The 26,720-nt window shown below is 49.8% G+C and overlaps 1 protein-coding gene and 2 long non-coding RNA genes across 8 annotated transcripts in view; 2 read left to right on the plus strand and 1 right to left on the minus strand.

The window, feature by feature from the left end:
• Positions 1-4,742: 4,742 nt before the first annotated feature.
• LOC112850846 (sialic acid-binding Ig-like lectin 5) lies at positions 4,743-18,715 on the minus strand. 6 transcript variants are annotated; one of them, XM_086688388.1, is made up of 11 exons: positions 18,154-18,715; positions 16,365-16,474; positions 15,653-15,729; positions 15,203-15,574; positions 14,701-14,979; positions 14,094-14,138; positions 13,308-13,565; positions 12,926-13,216; positions 12,590-12,689; positions 11,935-12,016; positions 4,743-6,024 (listed from the first exon to the last, which is right to left on the minus strand). In XM_086688388.1, the coding sequence occupies exons 1-11, from the start codon at positions 18,157-18,159 to the stop codon at positions 5,833-5,835; spliced, it is 1,812 nt and encodes a 603-aa protein (XP_086544514.1). In that variant the 5' UTR covers positions 18,160-18,715; the 3' UTR covers positions 4,743-5,832. The 6 variants fall into 6 exon arrangements, with proteins under 6 accessions (XP_086544514.1, XP_086544517.1, XP_086544513.1 ...); XM_086688391.1 differs by lacking the exon at positions 16,365-16,474; XM_086688387.1 differs by lacking the exon at positions 18,154-18,715 and having other exon boundaries at positions 16,365-17,055.
• Positions 12,299-26,720, plus strand: part of LOC147573781 (uncharacterized) — an 80,585-nt gene continuing 66,163 nt past the window's right edge. The window contains exon 1 of the long non-coding RNA XR_015244438.1: positions 12,299-12,333. This is a non-coding gene — a long non-coding RNA (uncharacterized LOC147573781). The remainder of the gene's footprint in view (positions 12,334-26,720) is intronic.
• Positions 14,974-25,223, plus strand: LOC147573782 (uncharacterized). The gene is made up of 2 exons (XR_015244452.1): positions 14,974-15,233; positions 24,456-25,223. It is a non-coding gene; the product is annotated as an uncharacterized LOC147573782 (long non-coding RNA).

A 26,720-nucleotide genomic window follows, 5' to 3' on the forward strand; every position in this document is an offset into this window, starting at 1 on the left:
TGAAGCTGAGTCCCCAGGATGAGTGGATTTTCAGAGGGTGACTAAGGAGAAGCTTGGACGTGCTCTGGCCAGCATCTCTGTCCCCTAGGACAGAATATCACGCCAGTCAATCCCCTGACTTCTGATCTCTGCATCTGAGGCAAGTCAGGGAACTACCTCCAGGGGGCGCTCCGCCCATCCTGCCAGACCTGGGGACCTCCCAGCCCAAGGGTTGGTGCTGTCCATGGTTCTGGAGCAAAGCTGGGTGAGTTCAGGAAACCCCAACTCTGCCAAGGACCCCAATCCATAGGTGCAAGGTCCCGAGCTCTAGGCTAGCAGGGCACCTAGGTCGCAGCAATTTCTGAAAGTCCGGGGCCTTCTTAGGAAGGAGAAGCCAGAAGAAGGGGTGGAGTGGACTGGGCTCATCTCTGTGCTTTTCCCCTCAACCCTCTTGTTGCCTTTTCACCTTGCTTTTCACCTTGTGGTGTCTGCTGGCGGAGGGACAGGGAGGGACAAGGTCTTCTCTGGGGTTCCAGGTTATGTCATGCTGCTGGCCCTTGGGCCACACTTTAAGAAGCAACCCTGTGCCCGGATCTCCCTCCGAGCAGAGGATTAGGAAAGAGATGGATATTCACTGGAGGTCCTCACGTGCTGACTCAGGGTTGTACCTTTCTACATATTGCCCCGTTGAACCCTCACAACCAATCCTAGAGAAGACTGGCTAACAATTCTCCTCATCCAGTGGGAAACGGAGACTTGATGTGATAAGCAGCCTTCGCAGGGTCTCACATCACTGCGAGATCACTGTGCGTTTGGGGGCTGGGGTTATGATCCACACAAACCTGACACCATAGATAGTGACTCCTGAACCCACTGTACCCTGGTCCCGGGAAAGCAGATGATGCACACTGGGAAGGTGTTTTAATTATAAGCGATGGAGACCATCAGACAATAGTCCGGGACTGATGGTGACAGCAGACAGCAGAAGGAGAGACCACCATGGGGTGGGGGGAATCTAAAGGTATCAAGATCGTGTCTCCAAGGACCAGTCCCCATGTCATCTTCTAACAATTTCGGGAGACTCTGCCCTAGTGGACATGCAACATGCTCGCTATTAGTGACAGAGTGGATTTCACTTAGCATTTGCCAGTGGAATGTCCCTAGAAGAGGAAGTTCTCCTGTGAACTTCATATTTTAGAGAAGCTACCAAGCTTGTCAGGCCTCCACTAAGAATTAAGATCTCAGTGCGACCTATAGAGAGGGTAGTTTTTGAGAATGTTAAGTCAGCTATGACGGAGCAGGGAACTGGGGAAGAAGCCAGGCATAATGGGGAAGAATGTGCAGAGATTTAAAACAAAACAAAAACCAGGCACCTGACTGGCTCAGTTGGTGGAGCATGAGGTTCTTGATCTTGGGGTTGTGAGTTCAAGCTTCGTGTTGGGTGTAGGGATTACTTTAAAATCTTTTTTAAAAACCCACACACATCATCTTACACCTGTCAGAATGGCTAAAATCAAAAGCAAGAGGGGTGCCTTGTTGGCTCAGTCATAAGAGCATGTGACTCTAGATCCCAGTGTCTTGAATTTGAGCCCCACGTTTGGTGTAGAGATTATCTAAAACAAGATAAACGTCAGAAAAAAAACAGGGGTGCCTGGGTAGCTCAGTTACTTAAGTGTCCAACTCTTGATTTCGGCTCAGGTCATGATCTCATTGTCGTGAGATCAAGCCCCATGTCGGGTTCGACACTAGGCATGCAGTCTGCTTGGGATTCTCTCTTTCCCTCTCTCTCTGCCCATCCCCCACTTGCATTGTCATTCTCTCTCTCTCTCTCAAAAAAAAAAAAAAAACCAAAAAACAAAAACACAAGAAACAACAAATGTTGGTGAGGCTGTGGAGAAAAAGGAACCCTCATAAGCTGTTGGTGGGAAAGCAAACTGGCACAGCCACGGTGAGAAGACAGCACGTAGGTTCCTTAAAAAAATTAAAAATAGAACTACCATATGATCCAGTAATTCTACTGAGTATTTACCCAAAGAATACAAAAACCACTAATTCCAAAAGATATACACACCTCGATGTTTATTGCAACATTATTTACAATAGGCAAATTATGGAAGAGAGAAGTGTTCATCCAGAGATGCGTGGGTAAGAAAGACGTGGTATACATGCACAATGGAATATTGCTCAGCCATAAACAAGAATGAAATCTTGTCATTTACAACAACATGGATGGATCTAGACGGAATAAAGCTAAGCGAAGTAAGTCAGCCAGAGAAAGACAAATACCATATGATTTCACTCATGTGTGGAATTTAAGAAACAAAACAAATGAACAAAGAAGAAAAGAGACAAATTGAAAAACAGACTCTTAACTCTAGAGAACAAACAGATGGTTACCAGAGGGGAGGTGGGGGAGATGGGGGAAATAGGTGATGGGGATTAAGGAGCTTATCCTCATGATGAGCACTAAGATATAGAACTGTTGAGTCACCACATTGTACCGGCTGAAATTAATATAACATTGTATGTTAACTATACTGGAATTAAACTAAAAACTAAAGTAAAATAAAATATAAAGGAAAGGAAAAGAAAAGAAAAGACAAAATAGAAAAGAAAACCCACAGGCCCAAAATGGCGTCACTTAAGTTAACACATACCTAACTTCAGTTTCAACCTCATATAACCAAGGCACAGAGTCACAAGTGCACCTGCTCCGAGGATCCCAAACAGACTGGGTTGGCCACATGCTGCTGACAAAATCTGAAGGCAGAGACATAAGCGGAGGTGGACAAGAAAGGGATTTACTCCAGTGAGGCCAACCCCGGGGAAGACGCAGGACTAACGTCTCACTCTGTCTCCAGAGTGCTGAAAATATTCATAGGTTTATATAAGGAAAATGTGGGATGAAGGGCAGTGGGGACATGTGGCTGGGCAGTAAAGGTCAGGTTGATCACGGTCTTGGGATTAGTCATGCTGGGTCTTGCTGGCCCAGGGCAGTCTTTTTATTGCTTGAGGGAGTAGTTTCAGTTCCCAACGAGGGATGCTGTGCCTGCAAGGTCTTTTGCCTGAGTGAAGAAATACGCTGGAAAGAAGAACTTAATTAGAAAGTACAGACCAAGGTCAAAGTGGAGATGATTAAAGTCCTTGTTCTCTCCCAGAAATAGTCTTAACCTCATTTGTTCAGAGAGCTCCTCCTTCCACTTTCCCCCTTATGGGGACAAACTGCCCCGCAGATTCTTCTGGGGCTTCGCTGTAAATGTTCACGTCTTTTCAGTGACACCCGCCCCTTCAGGGGGTTAGTGGTCTGGATCCTAAGCATTGCCTTCAGTCTCTTAGTAGATGCAGCAACGTATGAAACGCAATTACGTGCTTGTCGATCTTAGGTTCTTCCAGCTTGCTAAGCTCTCTTGTTCGTTCTCATCATTTGTATGTAGACATTGAACTATTTTATAGTCAGGAATTTTTTTAATCATTTATTTTTTTTTAATTTACATCCAAATTAGTTAGCATATAGCGCACTAATAATATCAGGAGTAGAATGCAGTGGTTCATCCCCTGCATATAACACCCAGTGCTCATCCCAACAAGTGTCTTCCTTAATGCCCCCTTGCCAATTTAGCCCATCTGCCCTCCCACAACCCCTCCAGCAACCCTGTTTGTTCTCTGTATTTAAGAGTCTCTTATGTTTTGTCGCCCTTCCCATTTTTGTATTATTTTTGTTTCCCTTCCCTTATGTTCATCTGTTTTATATCTTTTCTTTATGTGAGTGAAGTCATATGGTATTTGTCTTTTTTTGACTAATTTCACTTAGCATAATACCCTCTAGTTCCATTCACATTGTTGCAAATGGCAAGATTTCATTCCTTTTGATTGCCAAGTAATACTCCATTGTGTGTGTGTGTGTGTGTGTGTGTGTGTGTGTGTGTATACACACACATGCAATATATATATATATATATGTTCTATATATATATATTCTATATATATTCTATATATATATTCTATATATATATTCTATATATATATTCTATATATATATTCTATATATATATTCTTTATCCATTTATCCATCAATGGACATTTGGGCTCTTTCCATACTTTGGCTATTGACAATCAGTGCCAATGAGTTGGCCACAAGGACCTCTCCATCCCCTAAAGGAAGACGAGGTCCTCTGCACAAGAAGACCCCTTATCTTTACCCCACACACAGGAGGAAAGCAGTCTTGCCTGAAACAATCCTTTCCTGTAGCTGATAACTTTCTTGCTTGCCTCCTTCTAGAAAAACTTTTCTTTTGTACGGCAATCAAAAGCATAGTGTCAGGCAGTTGGGATCAGAAAAGCTTGTTGAAGGCACCTGGGTGGCTCAGTTGGTTAAGCATCCAACTCTTGACTTCAGCTCAGGTCATGATCTCACAGGTCGAGCCTCGCATCTGGCTCTCAGTGTAGAGCCCGCTTTGAATCCTCTGCCCCTCCCTCACTCGCACACTCTCTCAAAAATAAATAAACATTTTTGAAAAAGAATAAAAACTCAACCGAGGGGGCGCCTGGGTGGCTCAGTCGGTTAAGCGGCCGACTTCAGCTCAGGTCATGATCTCACGGTCTGTGGGTTCGAGCCCCGCGTCAGGCTCTGTGCTGACAGCTCAGAGCCTGGAGCCTGTTTCGGATTCTGTGTCTCCCTCTCTCTGACCCTCCCCCATTCATGCTCTGTCTCTCTCTGTCTCAAAAATCAATAAATGTTAAAAAAAAAAAAAAACTCAACCGAGGAAATCTGGGCATGTAATTGGCTCTATTCAAAGGCTCATGAGTTTGGCAGTGTCCCTTCCGGTAAGGAGATGGGTGCCCTGAGGAGTTGTAAGTAGCAGAAGGTGTTTAAAGGCAGGAGGGTGGCATGAGGAAGTATTCTCAAAACAAAGGAAGGATTTTTCCCCCCCAGATTGGGCCATCTTTTTGGGGGAAGATCTTACCCTGCAGGTGACCTCACCAGTGCTGATCAGGAAATTTCAGACCGACTGTTTAAAGGTCACATTTCTGGGAGAGGTTGAAACCACAGTGAGTCTTGGGTTTGCTGTTGTGGGGGCAAGTGCCTCCACTCGGGGCCCATTGTTTCTTTTCCAACAGTAGATAGCAGGGGTTGGGGGGGGGTTGGTGGACTTCAAATGCCAGGGGTGGGGGCAGATGTTTGTGATGTATTGTCTAAGCCTAGGGAGCCTTGAATGGGTTTGTGGAGGAGACTCAGGGTCAGCTCTCTGGCTGTTGGACGGATCCCTGTGGGGGCCCATAAATGAGACAGGGAAGGGACTGGAGGTCAGGAGGTGATGGAATGTGCTGGAAGAATGGACAGATACAAGTGGGACGCAGAGAAGACCCCACAGAGATGATAAGATGCTGTATCGTGAAACCAAAATCCAGGCTGAGGGGCTGGTCTTTCCCTGGGGAGGCTTTGAAGGAGAATGACACCAGCCGGTTGCTACTGTGTGCCGGGGCGGTCACCCTCAGCCCCAGGGTCACTTTCCAGCAGGACCTTTCTGTCCAAAGAAGACAGATCAGTAGGCACTGAGCCCCATGGTGCGATAGGACCTCTGTTGGCTGATTTCTCTGTGTTAATTTCTTTACTGTTCACAACCACCTTTGAGGCAGAAGGCATGATCTCTGATTTACGGAACGGGAAACTGAAGCACGCAGAGATGAAGCAACTTGCTTGACAGGCTACGTTTGAGCCCAAATCTGCTCTACCCGGGGACACCCGGACAGTCCTGCTCCTTTATATCGCCACAGGGCTCCACGCACTTCATCAGTTGGCGCCTGACTTCTCCTCTCCCCGCAGGGGCTGGGATTCCTGGCTCCAGGCGGCCCTCACTTGCTCGTCCTGATCTCCGAGTACTCACTGGTGCTGGTGGCCTCCTGGTCCTGAGGTTCCCTCATCTTTATCCCGTGAAAGCTGAAGGAGGCGTAATGGAGCTCCTGCTGCTCCCCCGAGGGAGGGGCATCCCCGGCAGGGGTCGTTTGATCTGGAGGGCTGTCTGGCCAGGGCTTCTTCCTGGAACCCTGAGTGAAAGAGAGTCGGAGAAGGAATGAGGCAGACGTGGTCCCCCTCAAGGGAGGTTGGGCTAATGGGACATTTGTTCATTCTTCCTCCTAGTCACACACATTTCCTACGAACCCAATGATTCACTCATCCATTTATTTTTTTAAGTTTACTTATTTATTTTGAGAGAGAGAGAGAGAGAGCAGGGGAGGGCCAGAGGGAGTGAGAGAGAGAACCCCAAGCTGATAGTGTGGAGCCCAATGCTGGGCTCAAACTCACGAACCGTGAGGTCATGACCTGACCTGACCTGAAGTCAAGAGACACCTACCCGACTGAGCTACCCAGGTGCCCTTCACGCATCCATTTAAAATTCTGTAACGCTATGACTGATTAGGCCATACTGAAGGCTTACTAATTACATTTAATTCACACACACACACACACACACACACAGTATGAATGATACTTATTATTCCCATTTTACAGACATGGTAGACTGAGGTGGGAGGCCCAAGATTACTCATCTAGTAACAGACAGAGCCAGGAACCAAATTCAGGTCTGTTGTGTTATTGGAAATAAAAAGAGGAGAAAATATGTGAACAAAAATAGTGGAGATAAAATTAAATTGAAGAGAGGTAAACCATTCCAGCTGAAAGGGCCCACAAGCGCAAGAAAAAAGACCAGGGAAACCTCACACACCAATACAGTATAGTAAATTTTAAGAATATCAAAACCAGGGCGCCTGGGTGACTCAGTCAGTTAAGTGTCTGACTCTTGGTTTTGGCTCAGGTCACGATCTCATGGTTCGTGAGTTTGATCCCCGCATCAGGCTCAGCACTGCTGGACGGAGAGCCTGCTTGGGATTCTCTCTCTGCCCCTCTCCTGCTCTCCCTCAAAATAAATAAATAAACTTTAAAAAAAAAGCTTTAAGAAGAAAAAAAAGAATATCAGCACCAAAGGGAAAGTGTAATGTGTTTTCAGTTTGGGTTTTCTTGTATTAAGACTTCTGAGGACTTGTGGGTTTGAGAACATTTATTTAATGCTCTGATCAACCGAGCTCCACCAACCGAGCCAGCCAGGCACCCCAACCTAGGATCCTTTACAAATTTTTTTAAATTTTAACTTATTTTATTTTTTATTTTTTAAAATTTACATCCAAATTAGTTAGCATCTAGTGCAACAATGGTTTCAGGAGTAGGTTCCTTAGTGCCCCTTCCCCATTTAGCCCATCCCCCCTCCCACAACCCCCTTTTTAATTTTTTAAGTAGGTTCCACACCCAACGTGGGGGCTGGAACTCACCACCCCAAGATCAAGAGTCACATGCTCGTCCAACTGAACCAGCCAGGCACCCCTGTGATATTTGTTAAATCAAAAAAAAAAAAAAAAAAAAAAAAACCCTGTTAAAAATAGTTCAATGTCTACATACAAATGATGAGAACGAACAAGAGAGCTTAGCAAGCTGGAAGAACCTAAGATCGACAAGCACGGAATTGCGTTTCATACGTTGCTGCATCTACTGAGAGACTGAAGGCAATGCTGAGGATCCAGACCACTAACCCCCTGAAGGGGCGGGTGTCACTGAAAAGACGTGAACATTTACAGCGAAGCCCCAGAAGAATCTGCGGGGCAGCTTGGCCCCATAAGGGGGAAAGTGGAAGGAGGAGCTCTCTGAACAAATGAAGGAACTGGCTGGTGTTCAGTCTTTAGTCACTTACTGCCCGCAATCCGTGCTCCACAGACCTCTGTTTACCAGAGGCCAGAGTCTGAGTGTGCTTACTTTCCCCATCACTGATTCAGGGGAGTGAGTCATTTGTTGAAATATGGAATCTTGGGGCGCCAGGGTGGCTCAGTCGGTTGAGCGTCCAACTCTTGATTTCAGCTCAGGTCATGATCTCACGGTTCACGGATGGAGCCCCACATCGGGTTCTGCACGGACATGCAGAGCCTGCTTGGGATTCTCTCTCTCTCTCTCTCTCTCTCTCTCTCTCTCTCTCTTTCTCTCTCTGACCTTCCCCCACTCATGCTGTTGCGTGTTCTCTCTCAAAATAAATAAACATGAAAAAAGAAAGATTCTCTCTCTCTCTCCCCCCTCCCTCACTTCTCTCTCTCTCTCCCTCACTTGTGCGTGTGCGCTCTCTCTCTCTCTCTCTCAAGTTAAAAAAAAAGAAATCTCCTAGAAGAAAAATACATCCGCAGAGAATGCATGAGATCAGGTGTTTCTTCTTCTGTATCTAAAGTCTAAAAGGAGGAGTTGATTTTTGAAGGAAATGACACTATATTTGCATCAAATCAGCTGCTTTGATTCAGCAGCCATGGCAATGCTTTTAATTTTTAATTTTTTTAATATTTTACTTATTTTTGACAGAGAGAAAGACAGACTACGGGCAGGGGACGGGCAGAGAGGGAGCCACAGAATCCCAAGCAGGCTCCAGGCTCCGAGCTGTCAGCTCCGAGCCTGACGCGGGGTTCGAACTCATGAACCGCGAGATCATCACCTGAGCCGAAGTGGACACTTAACCGACTGAGCCACCAGGCGCCCCAAAGCCATGACAATTTAAAACAAGAATATCACAAACTGGGGCGCCTGGGTGGCTCAGTCGGTTAAGCGGCCGACTTCGGCCCAGGTCATGATCTCGCGGTCCGTGAGTTCGAGCCCCGCGTCGGGCTCTGTGCTGACAGCTCAGAGCCTGGAGCCTGTTTCAGATTCTGTGTCTCCCTCTCTCTGACCCTCCCCCGTTCATGCTTTGTCTCTCTCTGTCTCAAAAATAAATAAACGTTAAAAAAAAATTAAAAAAAAATATCACAAACTTTTCAGACAGTATCCATATCTCTGTAAAAGAATGGTTCAGCAGGCTTATGAATCATATCTAAGAATGCTCCAGCTACCAAACCAGCAAGACTCTAAATGACATCTAAGACCAATCTGTAATTTTTTTTAAATGTTTTCATTCCACATATCAGCGATAAGTGATCAGAAAATGCACTTTTAAAAAGATGGCATTTATAACAATAACAAAACTAGTATTAAGGAAGAAAACTGACAAAAGGTTCGCAAGATGTGTTGAAGGATTTCTACATCTTTCTTGGGGAAAAAAACCTTAAACTAATAGATAACCTGTTTTTGCGGACAAGGAGACTTGAGTTTATAAAGAAGTATATTCTTCCCAAGTTGATCTACAGATGCAATGTCATTCCAGCCAAAACACTAACAGGAGTGTTTTTTGGAACTTGATAAACCGATTCTAATATGTAATAGAACAGCAAACGTCCAGGTATAGCCAAGACACTATTTTAAAGAAGATTAAGGAGAGGATCCTGCTCTATCAGACAGCAGGACTTAGTTTTGGGTCTGTAGATTCTATTGCCTCTATAGACAGTTCTGACTCAGGGACAGTAAAATCGACCACTGGAACAGAATAGAAGGCCACAGACAGAGGCCACGCATGTATAGACTTCTGATGTCTGACAGAGTAGAGGGCAGATCAGCAAAGAGGAGAGAGAGACATTATTCCACACGTCGAGGAGGAACATACATAGATCAACACTGCACACCACACACAAATCAACTCCGGGTAGATTAAGGCTTCACATGTCCAAAGGAATACGTAAAACTTTTAGTAGAAACTATACTTGAATATCATTCTAATCTTAGGAGAAGAAAGACTTGTTTAGGGGCACCCGGGTGGCTCAGTCGGTTAAACGTCCGACTCTTGATTTCTGCTCAGGTCATGATCTCGAGGCTCCTGAGTTGGAGCCCCGCGTTGAGCTGCGCGTTGAGCTCCGCGCTGACAGTGCGGGCCCTCCCCTGCTCATGCTCGCGTGCCCTCTCTCTCTCTCTCTCAAAATAAATAAATAAACTTTAACAAATAGTTAAAAAAAATTAAAATTAAAAAAGAAAGATTGTCTTAAATGAAACCCAAAAGGCATTCAACAGAAAAGAGAAGATCAGGGGCTCCCAGGTGGCTCAGTTGGTTAAGCCACCAACTCTTGATTTCGGCTCAGGTCGTGATCTCATGGTTTGTGAGTTCGAGGCCCACATCGGGCTCTGTGCTGACAGGGAAGAACCTGCTTGGGATTCTCCCTCTCCCTCTCTCTCTGCCCCTCCTCTGCTCTCTCTCTCTCTCTTTCAAAATAAATAAATAAATAATTAAAAAAAAAGAAAGCTATGTCAATCTATCTTTTAAAAAAAAGAACAGAGAAGATTAGTGAATATGGTTATATTGCAATTAAGAACTTATGTTCATCAAAGGTAACCTTTAAAAAGTGAAGACAAATTACTCACTGGAAGATATTTACAGTGCATATAACTAAAAAAAAGAAACCAATATGAAAATGTATAAAGCTCTCCAATCAATTCAGTAAGAAAGTCAAACACCCTATGGGCTGCAGGGAAATGGGCTGCAGATGAGACCAGGAATTTTATTTTTTTAACATTTATTTTATTTTTGAGAGACAAAGAGAGAGAGAGGGCAGGGGAGGGGCTCTGAGAGAAGATCCAAAGTGGGCTCTGTGCCCAATGCAGGGCTTGAACTCTGAACGGTGAGATCACGACCTGAGCCAAAGCCGGACGCTTAACTGACTGAGCCACCCAGGCGCCCCGGGACCAAGCATTTTAGAGAGGAGGTGTTCATCTGCCATTGAAGACAGAGATTTTCATGCTCCTTGACAACTAATGAAATGCAAATCAAAACCATAGCGAGAGAGTGAGATGACCCAAAAAATTGAGAAAACGAAGCACAGAGACTATATAGATCAACAGAATCCAAGAGGCACAGACGGGTGTACACATGGATGTGATTGCTTTGGAAAACCATTTGTCATGATAGGAACATTCACACACCCTCTGACCTAGTAATTAAATTCTTACGTAATGTTGCCAAAAAACAAAAAAAACGAACACTCGTATGTGAATCCAATGAGAGCTGGAGCAACTCAAATGTCCAGCAAGACGAGCTTAGGCAATAGACACGATCATAAAACGAAACACCGTAAACAGGTAACTGCAGCTAACAACAGGCATGAATCTCCAGGACCTAATTTGCAGGGTTGATGAGTCCACAAAGGGAGCCGGAGAAGCGCACACAGAGGGTGCCACCCTTTGTAGGTTCAGAAATAGTTACACGAAACAGCGCGTATCTCAGTGGCATATATGGGGTAACAGTGGCAACCGGGTTCATCGTTGCTCATCTTATTATGGACAAAACAAGTACGTGCAAGCAAACAATGCCCGTTCCAGGAACTGGCCATGAACAACGCATTCTGGATAACTCCATGTAGGGCACCACGGCCCCAGTTTCATAAAAGGGCAGAAGGGACATGGTGGACAGGGGCGGAGTGAGAGACAACTGCAGCCCCCGCCGGCAAAGACATCCCAAACACGACGAGATGCAGTGGTGTTGTGGGATGTGCCCCTCGAGACGGGGCTGGACACGGAGCTCTGGGGACGTAGAGGAGGGAGGCGTGGGCGTTGGCAGGGAAGGAAATGGCAAAGCTTTCCCAGAGCAGAAGATGCTGATACGTGAAGTGGGGTGACGGAAATGGGGACAGAAGGGGATTTCTGGTGGGAGGAGCTGTATGCGCAAAGGGTCCAAGCGGTAGGGGAGACCACGAGAAGGCCAGTGTGGCTGCACCATAGCCGGACCAGGGCTGGAGTGGCCATCAAGGGCCACTGATGGCCACTGAAGGACTTCAAACATGGGACAAGGAATGTGACTTGATTCTCAAAGCACTGGGAACAAGCATCATTGAAACTCCAGAAGGGCTGGAAGGGAAGTAGGGAACAGTGGAGTAGGGAAGTCACCTCCCAGGTGACTGCTCAGGTGACCAGGCTGGGGCAGGGGCGGGGAAATGCTGAGGAGCTCCGTGTGGAGTCCCAATGGACAGGTCCAGAGCCCCCCCACTGCACGAGAAGACCCCGGCATCACTCACCCAGTCGACTGTACCCATGACAGGGTCTTCATTAGCCATGCCCTCTTGACTCCTAGACGCTTGCTTCCTGCGGGCTTTCACCCTAAAAGGAGAAAGCAGCACACTGCAGCCACGAAGGCTCCCGTGGGCAGGCTGTCTGCTCCCCGGCCAATCCGCTGAGGTATCCGGTCTGGAACCAGACAGGCCAGGAAGCACTCCATCCATTCCCCTGGGTGACCAGAGGTTTGGCCAGACTGAACTTCCATCACGAAAGATCCGTCTAACACAGAAAAACTTGTACACGCCGGGGCACCTGGGTGGCTCTGTCGGTTAAGCTCAGGTCGTGATCTCGCGGTTCGTGAGTCCGAAGCCTGCATCGGGCTCTGTGCTGACAGCTCAGAGCCCGGAGCCTGCTTCGGAGTCTGTGTCTCCCCCTCTCTCTGCTCTCCCCCTGCTCATGTTCGGTCTCTCTCTGTTTCTCAATAATAAATAAACGTTAACATTTTTGTTTAAGTCCAGAAGAGGCGAATCTAGAGAGATGGAAAACAGACTGGTGGTCCCCTAGGCCTGGGGGAGGATGGGCACAGGATGAAAATGAAGCAGTGCATTTCTTCTCTCGAGCTCCCCTACTCAGCCCTGTACTTCTGGGATGAGGGACCTCCCCGCACAGACTTACACCCAGAAGACGAGGAGACACAGACACAGGCACAGCAGAGCCATGGCTCCGGCGCCTCCCACAGCTGCAGTCGCAGCTTCTGCCAGGGACAGCGACTTCCCTGCGGAGAGAGGGAGACCGAATTGCAGGACTCAGTCTCTTGCCTTCCTAGCTCCTTGCAGAACTCACTGAAGGGCCTGCTGAGGCCCAAGATGGACCACCCTGTCCCACCAATCGCCCTCCGCCCCACGCCCACCCAGACCATCTTCTCTAGGATGCAGACTCCTTCCCCACCCCTACCCCCACCCCCACCCCCCACCCCCGGCTCTGCCCACCCTTCCCCCACAGCCCCCAGACCTGGCAGCAACACCAGGACGGCGTCGGTGCTCTGGGCCCCGTGCTCATTCCGGGCCTCGCAGCCGAGTCTGAGGTCGGAACCCAGCGGCCTCCTGAGGCTCAGGGAGCTGTTGGCCCAGGGCCCCTCGGAGCTGGAGGTGACGGTCAAGGAAGCGTCGCTGTGGTTCCCCTCCAGCAGCCCCTCCCCCAGCCGCCAGCGCAGGGTGGGGGCCGGCCGGGCTCGGGCGGAGCAGGTGCAGCCTAGCGCCTCGCCCTCCCAGGAGCAGGAGGGGCCGAGCAGCCGCGGGGGGCCTGCAGGGTGGGGGAGGGGCAGGGTCAGCGACGCCTCTGCTCCCCAGGCCCCGGGTGTCCCGCCCCGCCCCCCGGGGGTCCCCACACTCACAGACCACAGAGAGACGCAGGGAGACGTGCTGGGAGCCCAGCGAGTTCTGAGCTCGGCAGGTGAGGACTCCTTCCTCCGCAGCCCCGACTTGAGGCAGTTCCAGGATGTGGGTCCTGTACATGGGGGTGGCATTCAGGGCAGGGGACCCCGGGAACCAGCTCAGCTCGGCGGGGGGGTTGCCGGCAGCAGCACAGAGCAGCCGCAAAGCTTGGCCCTCCCAGATGAGAAGGGATGAGGTGTTTTCCAGAATGCTGAGGGCTTTGGGGGAGAGATGTAGAGAGAGGAGAGAGAGACATTGAGACAGCCGCTGGAGACCGGCAGTCTCCACGTCTCCCTCCGTCCCAGGATCTGGTTGGCATCTCCCTCGCCTTCCCTGGCCCACTGACTTGGGTCCAACAGGGCTCAAAGGCTGGGCTTTACGCCCAAAAGAGGTTGACCTCAAGTGTCCGGGCTTCACATCTTCAGAGAGGGCTCGGTGCCCCCACTGGGACACGCCTGGACTGTTTGGTGGCCTCGGTCAGTGAACTCGGCAGGAAACAGGATGGAGGAGGCTGGGGCGGGAGGGGAGGAGGAAAACCACAGCAGCGCCCCGTAGAGGTGAACAGAGTGTGCCTGAGCAGCCACTTTTGCACCCAGGCAAGGTGGAGGAGGGAGGGTGGCGATCTTTATCCGTGCTCCCTTATCTGGTCCCATTCCAGCTATGATCCCCATTCCACATGGTGGAAGCCGCCCCCCCCCCCCATCCAAGGCCAGGTCCCAGCCCCCAAGAGGACAGTTCTTTCCTACCTGTGACATTGCTGACGATGCTGATGGTGAGGTTGTGGGGGGCATCTGGGGTAGAAAGATATGGTCCTGCTTCAGAGGTGAGGATTGGGATGGAAGCTGACCCAGCACCCACGGAGGGGTGGGGAGCACTGGGAAGGGGTGGGGTGCACTGGGAAAGGGTAGGGAGCACTGACAAGGTGGGGAGCACTGACAAGGTGGGGAGCACTTGGAAGGGGTGGGGTGCACTGGGAAGGGGTGGGGAGCACTGGGAAGGGGTAGGGGAGCACTAAGAAGGAGTAGGGGAGCACTGAGAAGGGGTAGGAAGCACTAGAAACAGGTAGGGAGCACTGGAAAGGCATAGGGGAGCACTTGGAAGGGGTGGGTGCATTGGGAAAGGGTGGGGAGCATCAGGAAAGGGTGGGGAGCACTGGGAAGGGGTAGGGAGGACTGGGAAGGGGTAGGGAGCACTGGAAAGGCATAGGGGAGCACTGAGAAGGGGTGGGGAGCATTGGGAAGGGGTAGGGGAACACTGAGAAGGTGAAGATGGCCGTCCTTGCTCTCTCTCCTTGCCCCACACCAGCTCAAATCCCACTACCCTGGGGGATGCTGCCCTCTCCCCAGCACTCACAGGAGACATTGAGCCAGATGGTTCTTTCCACGGTGGCCTGAACTTCTGGCAGTTTCACCTGACAGGTGAGGTTGGTGCCATGGTCCTGCGGCCTCGGGGTGAAGGCCAGCACCGAGGAGTGCAGGGTCTCGGGGTCCAGCGAGTCCAGAGCAGCCCCCACCCAGGAGAATGTGAGAGGTCTTCCCCCTTCGCAGGACCCCGGCAGGCTGCAGGTCAGCTCTGCGGGCCAGCCAGACTTGAGGGGCACCGGGAAGTGGATGTCGGGTTCCTGTGTCAGGGCTGAGGAGGAGACAGGGAGGTGCCCGGGCCCCAGGGAGGTGGGGACCCACGGGGTGACCCTGAGAGGGTCCGGGCCTCAGGGCCCAAGCTGACCCCGGGCCCCGTTATCTCTTCCAACCGTCCCAGCCCCAAGACCCGGAGCAGGGAATGTTCCGGCGTCCTGTGCCTGCTCTAAGAGGGGGTGTCCACATCCCAGAGCCCTCCCCCGGGGCCCCTGCTGTACCTGCCACCCGCAGAGTCATCGTCGTATGTGTGTAAGTATATTTCATGTCTCCTCTCTCCACTCGGAAAAAGTAGACTCCCTCGTCACTCCTCATGGCGTCTCTGATTCTCAGGGAGCAGTTGTAGGCCCAGGGGTCCCCGACGAGGCGGAATCGGCCCTGGGCCTCTGTCCTCACTGCTCTCTGTGGGTTGTTTGTAGCCACCAGATAACGGTTGCTTGAGGTGTCCCTATCCTGGAACCAGTATATGTAGAGCATCGTCTGGGAATACCACCGCTTTCTGGGGTAGGAGAAGGAACAGGGCACATGGACACACAGACCCTCCTGCACGGTCACGGATTCCTTCACTTGGAGCTGGTACTCTGGATCCTCCCCTGGGGGGGACACGGAGGCTCAGCCGGGGCTCCAGCCCCTCCCACCTGTGCCCAGCCCTCCTCCCGAGGCCCACTCACCCCCGAACAGCAGGGGCAGCAGCAGCAAGGGCACCATGTCTGCACCGGCCAGGGCAGGAGCCCGGATCCAGGTCCTTCTGTCAGGGAGGGAAATGCCCCAAATGCGGGGTGAGGTCAAGGAAGCCCCAACAGGAAGCCGTGTGTGACAGAGCTGTGGTCACCACGGAAGGGGAACTTGGGCAGCACAGGCCGTGGGGGGTAGGGGGGGGTGCGGTGAGTTGGGAACTAAGAAATTATCTTGTCTCATCTCTGCATCTGACACAGCCCGTGAAAATACCGAGGGCCCCGGAGGCTGGGGTGCTCATCCAGATGTGAATCTGAGGGTGGTCACCCGGCCAATGCCATTTAAGTCAAGAGTGAGGTGAGCGAAGGGCAAGAGCAGCTGGGAAAGAGAAACAGGGAGCCTGTGGGCAGCCTCAGCCCCTTCCCCCAGCCCTTTCTCTTCCCAGATCCCCATCAGCCTGTGCAACCAGGCGGGGGCTGCTTCGAGGAGTTTCGTGCAAAACCAGTGGGTCTTAGGTCCTCCTCATGCCCTACAGTCCCTTTTACCAAACCTGGGGCCCTCCGAGCCCCAGCCCCGGGACTTCAGCAGTCACGGGTGGGCGGGGACGCCCAGCCACTGCTCAAAGAATTTGCTGAGCCTACCAGGAAGTCAGCAGGACTCAAGCAACAGGAGGAAAATTTGCAACAGTTGTAACAGTCCACAAAGCACCTTGCCCAGGAAATACAATAGGAACTGGACGCTCGGAAAGAACAAAGGACGCCAACTGAATGACTTCTTTGCAGCCTTAAAGGATTTCCAGGCTGGGTGGAGAGGAGGGTCTGCAAAGGAAAAGGAGAAGATTGCCAGAGCGAGAGCCGCATGTCTCCCTGCAGAGGGGAGGCCACGAAAGAGCAGCGCCTGTCCTTTGATGGCCACGACGAGTGGGACCAGATGCAGAACCAGGGGGATGACGTGGCCACCTCGGAGCAGGAACTGGAACTGATTAAAGAGAGGGAAAGGGCAATTCGGCAGCCGCAGGCTCACACTTTGGACGTCCGTCAGAGGTTTAAAGATTTGCCCGTGATGATCCGTGACCAAGGAGACCCCGCTGACAGCACGGAAGCCGACGGAGAAGGCCCAGAGGTGCGTGCAGACAGAGCCACGCCGGTCAGTTTCCGCAAGCTGCTTACGATCAGAAAAGAAAATCTCGCAAGAACGTCTGTATTCTGGTGCTTGTCCTGTTGGTTATCACTGTTCCCTTGGTACTTAGTATCTGACAGATTTATACATGAAGCGATTGCCTCGGAGCTACCCTCTGCTTAGCTGTAGGGGGTCCTTCTGGAACAGACTGATCCGGGGAAGAGAGCAGAGGCCGGATGGTCATAATTGAGTTAGAAACTAGCTACCCACTAGACAGTGTGTATCAATTTACACACACTCTATTGATTTCTCAAATTAGGAGTTAATTGACGTGCATTTTGCTTGCTCTTGTATTCTGAGTGCCCTTCATCCCAAGGGCTTACTGGAATTTCCGTTCTAGACATTCTTGTTTTGACAGGTGACACCAGGGTCTTGTAATACCGCCCTTTTAGTGTAAACGAGATTCATCTTTTTACCAACAACTGGGATAGAATTACTCTCTGGCACCCAGGATCTCGGAGTCTGGCAGAAACTATATAATAAGCCAGCACTTTTCATTATGGAACCTTTTCATTTGAATTTCTTTATCTGCTTTGAAAGATTTTTAGCGATGTGTTTAACTGGAAGGCAGTTTCTTGTCTCTTTTAAGAAACGTTTATTTCTTTATTTTGAGAGAGCACTAGTGGGCACACGAGCAGGGGAGGGGCAGAGAGAGAGAGAATCCCAAGTAGGCTTCCCTGAGCTGAGAGCTGGACACGGGGCTTGATCTCACGAACCTTGAGGTCATGGGCTGAGCCGAGATCGAGAGTTGGTCGCTTAACCAACTGAGTAGCTCAGGCACCCCTGAAGTTTTCTTTTTTTTTAATTTTTGTTTTTAATGTTCATTTATTCTTGAGACAGAGACAGAGCGTGAACAGGGGAAGGGCAGAGAGAGAGGGAGACACAGAATCCGAAGCAGGCTCCAGGCTCCGAGCTGTCAGCACAGAGCCCGATGTGGGGCTCCAACTCACGGACCACAAGATCATGACCTGAGCCGAAGTCGGATGCTCAACCGACTGAGCCACCCAGGCGCCCCTGAAGTTTTCTATATTATCTGCTGGTGTCCATAGCAGCTCACCCATATGCACACTTCACTTTCTGAAGTGGTGAATTTAGTTAACACTAAATTTCTCTTGGGGGACCACACAATGTTCCATCTTAAAGTATGGGCACCAGCCGTAGAGCAAAGCCCTGTGGGTAGCGTTTGGCTGACAAATCGTACCGCAGAACATCGTCCCTGTTTTCTATACTCAGAGAAAATGGCCAGCACTCACTCCCACGATCCTCTTTTTCCCTAGAAGCTCCTCTCCCATCACCGCTTAGCCTTCTCGATTCTTACCCCCATCTTCTTGTGGTGACCGATTTCTTCTTTCCGTGCAGATCTATAGAGTGTGTTCGGTTAAGTATTCTGATGCGCCCGGGGCTTCCAGAATGGAAGAGACCCACCTCTGCTCTAGAGGAGGGTGGAGTCTAGTTGGAGTAAATACAAGGGAAGCATCCTGAGGGGACAGACGGAGCAGAAAGAGCACCTCCTCCACTGGAGGAGGGAAATAGACGCGGTAGGACCAGAAGGTATTGCAAGTACGGATTTCTGTTACCCCGTGAACATTGGGGTCGATGCCAGTCGCTCTTGGCGTTGAAGATCCAGTGAACAAAAGCGTGTGGCTTCTCTCACGAAGCTTGCAACTCCGTAACGGGAAAGGACAGGACCCGAGATGATCCGTAGTCGCCTTCGTCTAGAACAGGGGTCCGGAATGCGGGCATGTGGCCAAATCCGGCCAACCACTTTGCTTACGAGTCTGACTTACCCATCCGGTCGTGGCCTACGGCTGCTTCTGTGCTACAGTAAGAGTTGAAAAACCGTATGCGGAGACACTATGGCTGCAAATACTGGCCCTGGCCCTTTAAGGAAAATTTTGCTAAACTCTGATAGAAAATCAGATGAGGAAGTGGTGAGCCCCGGGGGAGAGGGGAGGGCATCTTCTGAGAGAGATCCTTCCGAGGAACCCATGGCGATAAGGCGACATTTGAGCACAGACCTCAAAACAAAAAAGGAAACAAAAAAACCCTCCAGGGTTCATCTGCCTCAGTCTGGATAGACAAGGGAGATTTAGACACAGCATGCTTTTGGAAGGCAAACAGGAATGGTGTGGAGGGGTTTCATCTTGTTGCTGCTGCCTGGGGTTCTGTGGTCCCGGTGCACGGTGAATATTGCCATGGCCATGAAAAGGCCGACCTTTCCACCGTAAGGATTGTTGGGCATTTGATGGCAGGGAGATTCGCAAAGCTATGCTGAGGTGGGCTTAAAATTTTGTCCTCGTGGGGCACCTGGGTGGCTTAGTCGATTAAGCGTCCAACTTTGGCTGAGGTCATGATCTCATGGTTCGTGAGTATAAGCCCCAATTCCCAATCTCTCTCTCTCTCTCTCTGTCTCTCTCTGTATTTCTCGCTTACTTCCCACCCCCCCCCCCCCAAAAAAAAAACTAGTCCTTGTGAACCTGGCAAGGAAGTAAAGAGTCATTTTTGTAAATAATACTGGTTTGGAATAGTGATATTAGACTTATGTTCCCAGGAACATATGAAGAGATTAGTTTCTCCTCCCATTGTTTTAGACTAAAAAAAAAAGAAGTTTCAATAAAACATTGCTGTCTTGGGGCACCTGGGTGGCTCAGTCGGTTAAATGCCCGGCCCTTGATTTTGGCTCAGGTCATGATTCCAGGGTGGTGGGATGGAGTCCCGTCACGTTGAGCCTGGAGCCTGCTTGATATTTTCTCTCTCTCCCTCTGCCCCTCCCCTCTGATCGTGTTTAGTCTCTTAAAAAAAAAAAAAAAAAGATTGCTGTCTTGTGATCAATCCTTTCTAAAGAGAGAAAGGGGAAAGTCCTAGAGATTCAGTGTGACTCACCCTCCAGCTGAAAACCACTGCTAGTTCTGGAAAAGGATCATTTACCATTTCCTTAAAACCATTCAAGTGCAGGCCAGGAAGGAAGGCATTTCTGGACCCAAATCCAGGGGAGGGGGGGAAGCAGGGGAAGGCTCAGGGTCAAAGCCCTTCTGCCCTGACGGGTTTTGGGAACACGGCATCCTCAAATGATTGTCTTTGCGGATCTGAGGGTCTTGTGGGACAGTGATGGCCCAGGCCGCGCAAAATGGCAGATCAAGGGAAACCGGGACCCCACTGGGCAGGGACACCCCAAATCTGTGACTTTAGCAGAGAAGCAGCATTACCCTGCTGCCATGAAGGTAATGAGGCTCTACCTTTCAGGGACCCTTTCTGAAGGCACTGGGGGGGGGGCTCAACCTTGATAAAGCGTTCCTCAAATTGCACCATGATCATAAACACTTTAGACATTCCCGTAGCAGGCTGTAGGATTGAAAGTCAAGTTCTTGGGGCTCCTGGCTGGCTCAGTAGGAAGAGCGTGCCACTCTTGATCTCAGGGTCATGATTCTGAGCCCCACGTTGGGTGTAGAGGTTACAAAAATCAATGCTTTTGCAATTTGACATGGTGCATTTAAAAAAAAAATTCATATGTGGGGGCCCCTGGATGGCTCAGTGGGTTGAGCCTCTGGCTTCAGCTCAGGTCATGATCTCATGGTTCATGGGTTTGAGACCTGCATGGTAAATCTGCTGACAGCATGGAGCCTACCTGGGATCCTCTGCCCCCTTCTCTCTCTTCCCCTCCCCAACGCACCCCTCCCCCTGACTTCGGCTCAGGTCTCGATCTCACAGTTCAGCAGTTCGAGCCCCGCATCAGGCTCTGTGCCGACAGCTGTCGGTCTGACAAATCTCAAGCTGCGATGACCAAAAAGACAAGAAACAACAAGTGTTGACAAGGATGTGGAAAAGAGAGAACTGTTGTGCCCTGTTGGTGGGAAGGAATGTGAATTGGTGCAGCCACTCTGAAACACAGTCCAGAGGTTCCTCAAGAAATTAAAACCAGAACTACCACATGATCCAGCAATGGACTTCTGGTCTGTGTCTGAAGGAAATGAAAAAGCACTCACTCAGAAACATATGTGCACCTGTGTATTCATTGCAGCAGCATTTACAATAGCAAAGATCCGGGGGCTCCTGGGTGGCTCGGTCGGTGCAGCGTCCGACTTCGGCCCAGGTCATGATCTCCCAGTTTGGGAGTTCGGACCCCTTCGTTGGGCTCTGAGCTGACAGCCCAGAGCCTGGAGCCTGCTTTGGATTCTGTGTCTCCCTCTCTCTTTCTCTGCTCCTCCCCTGCTCATGCTCTGTCTCTCAGAAAGAAATAAACGTTAAAAAAATTGTTTTTAAGGGTGCCTTGGTGGCTTAGTCATTAAGCATCTGATTTTGTCTCAGGTCATGATCTCACGGTTTGTGAGTTCAAGTCCCACATCAGGTGAGCATGAGCCCCACTTCTTTCTCTCTCTCTCTCTCTCTCTCCACCCACTCTCTCTCTGTCCCTGGTGGGATTCTCTCTCTCTTCTCCTCTCCTCTGTCTCTTCCCCTTGCTTTTGTGCCCTGTCTCTCTCAAAAAAATAAAATAAAATAAAATAAAATAAAATAAAATAAAATAAAATAAAAATGATATCTTTAAAAAATATTTTTAAATCTGTAAGTAAATCGAAAAATATGTCATGTTAATGGGTTTAAAATAATACTGTATAAAAGTCAAGTCTACCTAAATTCATATGCAGAATCAGAGCCATATATCAACCAATCCCCCGGAGTGATTTTTGAAGAACTTGATATTTTCATTATAAAATTTATATTGGAGTAGGGATCTGTGGCTGACTGAGTCAGTAGAGCATGGGACTCTTGATCTCGGGGTTGTGAGTCTGAGCCCCACATTGAGTGTAGAGAATACTTAAAAATGAAAATATCTTTAGGGGCACTGGGTGGCTCAGTCACTTAAGCGTTGACTCATGATTTGGCTCAGGTCATGATCTCGCAGTTCCTGGGTTCAAACCCCACATCGGGCTCTGAGTTGACAGTGTGGAGACTGCCTGGGATCCTCTCTCTCTCTCTCTCTCTCTCTCTGCCCCTCCCCTGGGTGCACTTGCTCTCTGTCTCTCAAAATAAATAAACATTTGAAAAAATAAAGTCAAGTCCTGAGACCTAAGTCACAGTTCTTACTAAGATTCATGAAAAAAACATACATCTGCACACACCAGGGGGGGCTAAAGTTGAAAGGCCTGGTTTTATCCAGTGTTGGACAGAACGCAGGGGACCCCGACCTCTTCAGACCCTGCTGGTGAGAATGTCAATGAGCACGGTCACTTTGCAAAACTGCCTGACAGGACGGCGGGTCCCCTTAGTCCACAGTTTCACTTTGTGTGGTTTCAGTTCCCCTGAGGTCAGCTGCAGTCTGGATGCTTTTTCCTTAGGACAACCAGAAGGTCAATGGCAGCCTAGCGCTACATCGCAAGCCTACCTCATTCCCCTCGCTTCGTCTCAGAAAGTAGTGCTTGATCATCTGCATCGTCGCATTCAGAAGAGGGGTGAGGACAGCACAAGTGGAAATTCTGAGAGAGAGCCTGAGAGATCACATTCACATACTTTATAGGACAGTATATGGTTACCACAGTTATGCTTTGTTATTACTTCCGCTGGTTCATATCTCACTGTGCTTCGTATGTAACTTTATGATAGGTTTGTAGAGAGAGAAGAAACATAATATATATAGGATTGTTGGTTCAGGCATCCCCTGGGGGCCTTGGAACCTACGCCTGACACAAAACACCCTTGGGTTGAGTGCTGGGGATGCGGGGAAGAAGCTTTTGTTCTCACGCTGAGGGAAAGGACATCAGTTTGCCTGTGACAATCACACATCACCCTCAGGAAGCCTCCCACGTATCATGCTGGGTTGGCAGCTTTGGGTTCTCTGCAATGAGTAAGTGTGAGAGATCCCGTCACCTTCTGTGGATGTTAAATCTGAGAAGGATGAGGGCCGCCTGGGTGGCTCAGTCAGTTGAGCATCCAACTCCTGATTTTGGCTCAAGTCGCGATCCCAGTGTCTCCGGATTGAGCCCTGCATTGGGCTCCGCGCCGACCGCGGAGCCTGCTTAAGATTCTCTCTGGGCGCCTGGGTGGCTTGGGCACGTAAGCGTCCGACTCTGGCTCAGGTCACGGTCTCACGGTTTGTAAGTTCGAGCCCCACGTCGGGCTCTCTGTTCTCAGTGCAGAGCCTCCTTCGTGTGCTCTATCTCCATCTCTCTGCCCCTTCCCTGTGCTCTCTCTCTCAAAAATAAACATTAAAAAAGAAAAAGATTCTCTGTCTCTCTCTCCTGCCCTCTCCCACTCTCTCTCTAAAATTAGAAAGAAAAATTTTTTTTAATAAAAAAAGTCTGAGCAGGGTGCAGGATTTGCTGTGCTGGTTTGTACCACAAAACTCAAATCTGCCGCTGTAGCATAAAACTGAAATAAGACAGTCAGGTGCAGCACAACTTGCCAACATTTCAGTGAGACAGAGGCACTGGGAACGGAGTGGTAACCCCCGTGCCTGAGCTTATGGTGCCGTGCGGCCAGGCCGAGGTAGGGGGAAGCGATTCTCAAGGGCTCCAACCACAACAGCTGTGCACCACGGACAAGAAGAGAGAAAACCCAGGGGGCTGTGCCTGCTTTCTCGTCTGGCTTCCACTGGGCGGCATTATCCGTCTCCTGTTCCCATTCTGTCTGTCTTGACTAGGTTTATAGAAGGCTTTCGTTTGGGTACGGAAGACAGAACACAAAAACGACCATTTTGGCCATCTTGACCTTTTTGTTTTATTCTTTTGTAAAGTTATTTATTTTTGAGGTGGGGGAGGGGCAGAGACGGAGAGGGAGAGAGAGAACCCCAAGCAGGGTCCCCAGTCCGCACAGAGCCCAACACGGGACTCAGTCCCACAGCCTCCAGATCATGACCTGAAGCGAAACCAAGAGACGCTTAACCGATGGAACCACCCAGGTGCCCCTGGACCGTTTTATTTTATTTTTTTAAATTTTTTTTTTAACATTTATTTATTTTTGAGACAGAGAGAGACAGAGCATGAACGGGGGAGGGTCAGAGAGAGAGGGAGACACAGAATCTGAAACAGGCTCCAGGCTCCGAGCTGTCAGCACAGAGCCCGATGGGGGGCCTGAACTCACGAACCCTGAGATCGTGACCTGAGCCGAAGCCGGCCGCTCAACCGACTGAGCCACCCAGGCGCCCCTACCCCTGGACCATTTTAAAGTATACCCTTCAAGTGGCACCAGGGTGGTTCAGCGGGTTAAGGGTCCCACTTCGGCTCAGGTCATGATCTCACGGCTCGTGAGTTCGAGCCCCACGTCGGGCTCTGTGCCGACAGCTCGGAGCCTGGAGCCTGGAGCCTGCTTCGGATTCTGCGTCTCCCTCTCTCTCTGCACCTCCCCTGCTCCTACTTTCTCACAAATAAGCAACTGTTTCAAAACATAATAATACATGAAGTATACGCTTCAACAGTATTCAGTACACTCAGCCTGTTGTGTAACCATCACCATCGTGCATTTCGAGCACTTCCTCAAGTTCCCAAACTGAAACTCTGTACCCAATAAACACCAACTCCCCATTTCCCCCTCTCCCAGCCCCTGACAGCCGCCATTCTACTTTCTGTTTCTGTGACTTTGACCACGGTCCACGTACCTCACATTTTCTGTCTGACTTCTCTCCCTTAGCATAACGTCCTCAAATTCAACCACGCCGTGGCACGTGTTCGAAAGTTCCTCCGTTTCACGACTGAATAAGGTCCCATCGTGTGTATACACCTCATGTGGTTTATCCATGGAGCCACGGATGGTCGCTGGTTGGCTGCCAGCTATTGAGGGAGAAGGAGCTGTGAACACCGATGCACAAAGATCCGTGAAAGTCCCTGCTTTCCATCCTCTGGGCATCTATCTGCCTAGAAGGGAAATTGCTGGATGGAGCAAGGTTAGAACTTTGAAACATGCACACGGTGGGGCGCCTGGGTGGCTCTGGTGGTTACGCGTCTGACTTCGGCTCAGGTCATGATCTCACAGTTAGTGAGTTCGAGCCCCACATCGGGTTCTCTGCTGTCGGCAAGAGCCTACTTTGGATCTTCTGTCTCCTTCTCCCCCTTCCCCCCTGAGCGTTCCCTCTCTCTCTCTCTCTCTGAAAACAAATACAGAAACTCAATAAAGTCTGGAAAAATTAAAATATTAAAAGAAAACATGAACATGGTGGTGGGGATGTGAATTCACGTGACTATTCGGGAGAAGGCTTTCATGAGATTCTCTGCAGCTGATTACACGCCTACCTCGTGATGGAGCAGAGTGCTAGCGTTCCTTCTTTTTCAGCGAAACTTTCCTATCGGGGGCGCCTGGCTGGCTCAGTCGGTGGAGCCTGCAACCTTAGGGTCATGAGTTCACACCCCATGTTGGGCATGGACCCTACTTAAACAAATTTAAAAAATCATATAAATAAATCATCACAAATAAAAGCCAAACCCCGGCAACAAATGCAGTCACTGTATTTTTTTTTTTTAATGTTTATTTATTCTTGAGACAGAGAGAGACAGAGCATGAATGGGGGAGGGTCAGAGAGAGAGGGAGACACAGAATCCGAAACAGGCTCCAGGCTCTGAGCTGTCAGCACAGAGCCCGACTCGGGGCCCGAACTCACGGACCGTGAGATCATGACCTGAGCTGAAGCCGGACGCTCACCCGGCTGAGCCACCCAGGCACCCCTGCAGTCACTGTATTTTAGAATAAACAGATGGCAGGATGTCCAACCTACGATACTAATTAAAAGCAAAAACTGGGGTGCCAGTGTGGCTCCGTCGGTTAAGTGTCTGACTCTTGATTTCGGCTCAGGTCACGATCTCATGGTTTGTGGGTTTGAGCCCTGCATTGGGTTCTGGGCTGACACTGCGGAGCTTTCTTGGGATTCTCTCTCTCCCCTCTCTCTCTCTCTATCCCTCCCCTGCTCTCTCAAAATAAATAAATAAACATTAAAACAAGCAAAAAGAATACCAAAACCAAAAATGAATTACTGATGCATGGAACAACACGGATACACCTGAAAAACTTAAAGCTGAGAGAAAGAAGTCAGACCCTAAAGCTCGTGTAGTATCTGAGCCCCCATTCCTAGCGCACAAAAAACGGGCGCTGCGGATCTGCAGGGACAGAAGAGAGAGAGGCCATACAGTTGTAAATGTGTGACTTGAAGGGGCCTAAGACAAAGCCCAATGCCTTCAGCTGGGCACTCAAGGCTCTGACATTTCTCACCCTGCCTTCTCTCCCACGGTGATCCTGTCTCTGGTGCTTCTGGAACTCCTGCCACGCGGCGGGCAAGGGGCCCTCCCCGTCATCTGCCAGGGCCGTCTCAGGTCTCGGCACATCTCCACCCTGACTGCCCGCCCACCGCTCACCCTCCCCACCTTAGTGGTGGAACCTGACCTCCAGGAGGAAGTGGAAAGAATCTGTAGGTTGAGCTTGGTGGGGGAAGCAAGGGTGTTGACACAGGTAAGCACTGATCGAGTCGCACTCTTTAGATTTGCATATTTTACTCTATTTAAGTTAGGCCCCCAAACACAATGAATAAACGAAAAGTCTTGGTTAGAAACTGTTCAGCAAAAAGGAAGAGAAGATTAAAACATAATTTTGCTCTTGGGGCGCCTGGGTGGCGCAGTCGGTTAAGCGTCTGACTTCAGCCAGGTCACGATCTCACCGTCTGTGAGTTCGAGCCCCGCGTCGGGCTCTGGGCTGATGGCTCGGAGCCTGGAGCCTGTTTCTGATTCTGTGTCTCCCTCTCTCTCTGCCCCTCCCCCGTTCATGCTCTGTCTCTCTCTGTCCCAAAAATAAATAAACGTTGAAAAAAAAAAAAATTTAAAAAAAAAAAACAAAAACAAAAAAAACATAATTTTGCTCTAGAAATTTCTATAGACATTAAATGATAAAATCAATTGTTATGTCTCACTTTTA

This window comes from Puma concolor, chromosome E2 (genome assembly GCF_028749965.1).
Source record: "Puma concolor isolate L17-30 chromosome E2, mPumCon1.1.hap2, whole genome shotgun sequence".
Classification (NCBI taxonomy): domain Eukaryota; kingdom Metazoa; phylum Chordata; class Mammalia; order Carnivora; family Felidae; genus Puma; species Puma concolor.